Source organism: Chaetura pelagica, unplaced genomic scaffold (genome assembly GCF_000747805.2).
Source record: "Chaetura pelagica isolate M959 unplaced genomic scaffold, ChaPel_1.0 scaffold1039, whole genome shotgun sequence".
NCBI classification, from domain to species: domain Eukaryota; kingdom Metazoa; phylum Chordata; class Aves; order Apodiformes; family Apodidae; genus Chaetura; species Chaetura pelagica.
Window position 1 is genome coordinate 139,634 of NW_009970721.1, and position 5,802 is coordinate 145,435.

Sequence of the window (5,802 nt, forward strand, 5' to 3'; positions counted from 1 at the left end):
AAAAAAAAATGGAAATCAAAAGAAAATAGCGCCCCAAAACGCTGTCATTTGGCTGCCTCGGCGTGGCGGAGGGATGTGTATCTATCGCGTGTGAGGGGAGAGAGAGAGAGAGGAGGGAAAGGGGAAAAAAAAAAGGAAGGAGAAGGAAGGGGAAAAAAAAAAAAAAAAGCCACACCACCGGGATTTTGAGGAATTTGCCTGTGGTGTTAAAGGGAAGGAGCAGAGTTACAGAGAAATTGAGAGAGAGAGAGAGAGAGGGAGAGCTCTACCTACCGACAGATTACAAGAGAAGTCAAGAGCACCGAGAACCAACCGTACAGACACACAGAGGCACCATGAACCGCCTTTGAGAGCGCATTAAACACAACCAAACAAAACCAAAAAAAAAAAAAAAAACAAAAAAAAAAAGAGAGAGAGACAGAGAGAGAAAGGAAGAAGAAAATTAACAGGAAACAGAAAATTTCCTCTTAATTTACTCCTTCTAAAAAGGAGGAAAAAAAGAGCCTAGAGCAAATTACTTACGATAGACTTGAACTGACAGCACATAAGTTCCATAAGGATATAATATCATGTAAATGCTGGGGCAACAATTCATGGATCCTTATGCAGTACTTCAAAACATTTTTACAAATTAAAAGCATTTCTTTGTGCAAGCTTTCCCCCCTTGTTTTTCTTTTTTTCCCCCCTATTTTTCTTTTTTCCCCCTATTTTTCTTTTTTTTCCCCGTGTTTTTTTTTCCCCCCGTGTTTTTTTTTTTTCCTCTTTTTTTTTTTTTTTCCTCCTTTTTTTTGACGTCTTTTTTTTTTTCCTTTTTTTTTTTTCCTTTTTGCATGCGAGGGTCATGAGTTCCTACTTTGTAAACCCTCTCTTTTCCAAGTACAAAGGCGGGGAATCGCTGGAACCAACTTACTACGACTGCAGATTTCCACAAAGTGTTAGCAGGAGCCATGCTCTCGTGTATGGTCCGGGCACTACTGCTCCCACCTTCCAGCACCCTTCACACCACGTCCAAGAGTTTTTCCACCACGGAACCTCCAGCATCTCCAACTCTGGATACCAGCAAAATCCATGCGCCTTGGCGTGTCACGGAGACGCTTCTAAATTCTATGGATATGAAGCTCTACCGAGGCAATCGCTTTATGGTGCTCAGCAAGAGACGACTGTTGTACAATATCCTGACTGTAAATCGTCTTCCAACAGTAACTCTAGCGAGGGACAAGGGCATTTAAATCAAAATTCGTCTCCCAGTCTCATGTTCCCATGGATGAGACCTCACGGTTAGGACCTTTTTTTCCTCCTCCTTAAATGTTTTCCTGTTTTTTCTCTCTTTCTCTCTCTCTCTCTCTCTCTCCTTTCTGTCTGTCTGTCTATATATATATGTATGCATATACAAGCACAGACATATGGATATCTATCTCCACATGCACATACACACTTATGCATACATATATATATATATCTCAATATATACTTAAAATTATAAATCTAAGAGGCGTGGGTGTAAAAATATGAAAGGAATGAGCAGGTTTTGTGCTAATGTTTCTTCTTTTTAGGAAGACCTTTGAAAGCAGAGCAGGCAGCAGTTACTAGAGAGCCAGCAAGGTGATTCCCTGCAAAAGGCTTAAATCACAATAAAGTAAAAGTTGTGTTGTTTTTTGGGGTTTTCTTTTATTGCTTGCCTTGAGGATAGGCAATAAGATACAGCTCCCACGAGGTTATTTGCATGTTGATAAGACACTGCTCTTTAAAATGTCATCTAGCCTTTCATAACCGCTGGGAGACGAAGCCTGAAAGGTGGGAACTTGTCTAAGTATTGCTAATACTTTACATCTGTTTCTTAAAGCCTAGAGATAAAAGTTTAAGCAGGGAAGCAACAAAAAAATAATAGGGGCAACTTAGCTCAGAGCTGTGGGGTGGGGAGGAGGCTGCTGTCCTGGGTTCAACAACAAAAAAATCCCAAAGAAATAGAGAAACAAAAAAAAAGGGGGTGGGAAATTCAAAAATAATTCGGGCTGAATTGGAACTTTGCTCCTGGGAAGTCCAGATCGTTGCACAGAAAGCGAAATACTTCAAAGTTTCCCCCCCCCCCATCCACCACCTAAAGGACCAAGGTTGGCTAGAAGCTTTGTTAATTCAAAACATGTGAAGGTTGGTGTTAATTTTCAGGACAATCAGAGCCCCAAAGTTTTCCCTTCCCTCCCCACTTTTATCCCCAGCAAAATTTAACAGCCAAAAGAAAAATAAAAGGGGAGGGGGAGGGGGGGGGGGGGGAATAGAAAGGAGTTAATGTGGAAAGGATGTGGCCCAGAGGCTGGGAGCTGGAAAACACGTTATTTATCTGAGCTGTGACCTAGAGGTAGTCTCAAGGATGTAATCATTTCAAACTGGAGCATATTATCTATATATATAGAATTTCTTTTTTGCAATTAGATTGGTTTTTTTCCTCTCCTGAAGAAAGGACAGTGCAGAAGGGGCTGAGCTGCACAGACCTCAGCCCCCTTTTTTCTTTCTGGGTGTTTTGTTGTTGTTGTATTTTTCATTATCTATGTCATATTTTGTTGCTGTTGCTGCAAATGTCCATCTGGAGTTGTTTCAAACCCAATCTCTGTGGTTGCAGAGCTCGGGCTGGGTCTGCTCTGCAGCCCCCGAAGGGAAAAGAAAAGGGATTTCACAGAAAACTCCCAGGCTCAAGGTGGAAATATTAGTAAATATGAGGACCCTGAGGTCTGTAAATTGGGGAGAAATATTTGGGGGAAGAAGAGGAGTTGGGGTGTTTGGAAGGAAGAGAAGGGAAGAGGGAACGGGGGAATGGAAGAGAAAGAGACAGAAAGAAAGAGAGACAAAAAGAGAAAGAGACAGACAGAAAAAGAGACACAGACAGACAGACAGACAGACAGACAGACAGACAGACAGACAGACAGACAGAAAGAAAGAAAGAAAGAAAGAAAGAAAGAAAGAAAGAAAGAAAGAAAGAAAGAAAGAAAGAAAGAAAAGAAGGAGAAGAAAGAAAAGAAGGAGAAGAAAGAAAAGATAATAAAAAAAGAGAAGAGAGAAATATAAGAAAATTAAGACAAGAAAGAGAGTCAGAAAATATAAGGAAATAAATAGAAGAAAGAAAGAAAGAGAAAGAGTGAGAGAGATTTAAAGAGGGAGAGAAAGAGAGAGAAAAAAAGGAAACGAAGGAAAGAAAAAGAAGGAAAATTAAAATAAGAGAAGAAAATGAAGAAAAGGGGAAAAGGAGAAAGGCTGGAGAGGTTTTGATGGTGAACAATGCACCTTTCATAGGAAAATCTGTCTAGTTTTTTCTCAAGCGGAGCTGCCCAGCAGCGTTCCCCATCCAGAACCACCTTTTAGGCAACTGGAAAGGTCTCTTTTGTGAATGAGCTTGACACACACCTCCCTGCACCCAGCCCAGCAGCCAGAGCTGAGCACTCCCCAGGAGCCCAGGGAAGGAAGGGCAACTGCCCATCACCACCAATATTCCCAATATCAACCCGATTATTATCAATAATCACCCAGCGCCTTTAATATGCAAAATATTGAGGGGGTGGGGGGGGGATGTTTTGGTTTGTTTGGGTTGTTGTTTTTTTTTTCTGGAGGATCCCTAGGAAAATTGGGGAGGGGGGTGAGGGGGGAAAAGGGAGCAAAGCCTCCAAAAAAAATAAAGGGGGGGTGGGGGGGGGGAGAATTAAGAAGTTATTTGATGTTTGTGTCCTACAGCTCCCGGAAGACGCAGTGGCAGACAAACTTACAGCCGGTACCAGACCCTGGAGTTAGAAAAGGAGTTCCTCTTCAACCCGTATTTGACACGGAAGCGGCGGATTGAGGTCTCTCACGCCCTGGGACTGACCGAGAGACAAGTGAAGATCTGGTTCCAGAACAGGAGGATGAAGTGGAAAAAAGAAAACAATAAAGATAAGCTGCCGGGGGCCAGAGACGAGGAGAAAACGGAAGAAGAAGGGAATGAAGAAGAGGAAAAAGAAGAGGAGGAAAAAGAAGAAAGCAAGGACTGAGTTCTCAGCCCCTTGAAGTCTCGTTTTATGGCAGATGATAAATCGAGATGTTTACGACGGTCATTTGCTTTTATAGAGTATAGAATGGAGAGGCTCACACAGCAGTAACTACCTGTCAAACAGTTGTAGCCTTTTTTATTGTCATAGAAACTTCCCCTACTTGTTTTTCCCCCTTTTTATTTTTTTTTTAATTTGTTCTTATTTTTTTTCAATATATTTTTTTTTTATTATTATTATTTTTAATAGCTGCCTTTTCGGTTCAATAAATCCACAGTTGGCTGGACCGCAGGAGCAAAGAGGAGTGGGGGGGAAAAAATGTGAATAGGAGCTAATCCAGCAAAGCCAAACTACCCCCAGCAGCCCTGAGCCAAGCCTGAATGCAAACATCACTGCTTGTCTGGGTGCAGAATATGTATTTTTAGGAACTGCTTTGACTTGGCTTTTCTTTTAATTATGATTATTATTAATAATGATTTTTTTTTGCCTGATTTTTATGATTATTTTTTTTAAGGCGTCTTTTCTTTTAAACTCGGGTGTTTTGGGGAGGGTTTTCTTGCCTCTCCCCAATCACCCCCCAGGGGAAAGGCGAGGGTGCTCCCAGCTTCTTTCAAACCTCTCCGTGTAGTCTCTATCTCTGGAGATCCCCATCCCATTTATCAACACCCACCCCCCCAACTCAACCAACCCATCAACCAACCCACTAACCAACCCCCCTCCCCGGAGGGGCCAATTCCCGCACCAGAAAAGGAGCTTGGAGGGTGAACATACCTGGTAGCACCCACCAAACCACCACCCCCCTCACCCCAATTTCTATAGGATTGAGGCTTGTATATACCTTAATAGGCCAAAATAGGCGACCCAACCCCTTCCCTTCTTCCTATAGGCGCTGTGGACCCTTTGCCTGTGTGAGCACTCGAAATTCTTCATGTACTACCTAAAGGGAAAACCTGCAATAATTCTCCACGCTATTATCAACAAAAGGGGCTTAAATATCCTACATTTTGGTCCGAATTTCTTTCAAAGAGCGAGCGAGGGAGCTGTGTTTTTGCCCTGATGCAAGCTACTAAGTAGCAGAAAATAATAATAATAAGAAGAAAAAAATACAATAAAAAAACCCTCCCCCCACGAACAACCCCCCCAACCAACCTTGTATTGTACTTTATCACTACCTATAGAAGGAGTCATGCTTTGGAAGTATTTGTAATGCGGTTTTATTGTCGTTTGTTGCTGCTTATTTTCTTGGAAAACAAAAATAAGGATAATAAGGATCATAAGTTAAAAAAAAAAAAGCATAAAAAAATATAATCCCAACAACTGAAACTGCCTAGTTGAGAACGCACAGTATTGTATGATTTTATTGTGCTTATCCAGTAGTGTAGAACTAAATTGCACTGAATGTATAGTTATCTATTTGTCTTGACTTATCTTGTTAATGCAACATGCTCGAGAGAAAGAAAGAAAGAAAAAAAAGGAAAAAAAATCGTCATTTGTTTTCTGTAAAAAAAAACCAACATAGTTCTGCGTGTTCAAACTCTTGAATGTAGCAATTTCCGCCAGAAAAAAAATAAAATACAAAAAAAAAATGTTAAAAAAATGATAAATAATAATAATAAAAAAGACAAAAAAAAAAAACAAACCCACCCAACACCCATTCCTGGACACCGTGGATTTGTATCGTATCCGTGAGACATGACGTAAATAATAATAATTATAAGAATAATAAGAATAAAAGGTTTTAAAAGGACTGCGTTGCCTCCAGTGCTGTGTCTCTGTTTAATCCCCCCCCCCC

At 41.0% G+C, this 5,802-nt stretch overlaps 1 protein-coding gene across 1 annotated transcript; it reads left to right on the forward strand.

The window, feature by feature from the left end:
- The first annotated feature begins 841 nt into the window (after positions 1-841).
- HOXC8 (homeobox C8) lies at positions 842-4,013 on the forward strand. Its single transcript, XM_010006366.1, has 2 exons — positions 842-1,277; positions 3,721-4,013. The coding sequence occupies exons 1-2, from the start codon at positions 842-844 to the stop codon at positions 4,011-4,013; spliced, it is 729 nt and encodes a 242-aa protein (XP_010004668.1).
- The last annotated feature ends 1,789 nt before the right edge of the window (positions 4,014-5,802 follow it).

What these genes read in the sequence shown, in the direction of transcription:
- HOXC8 (XM_010006366.1), top strand. Translation starts at nt 842, where the DNA reads ATGAGTTCCTACTTTGTAAACCCTCTCTTTTCCAAGTACAAAGGCGGG. An exon ending in CCCATGGATGAGACCTCACG is followed by an intron (nt 1,278 to 3,720) that starts GTTAGGACCTTT and finishes TGTGTCCTACAG; the next exon opens with CTCCCGGAAGACGCAGTGGC.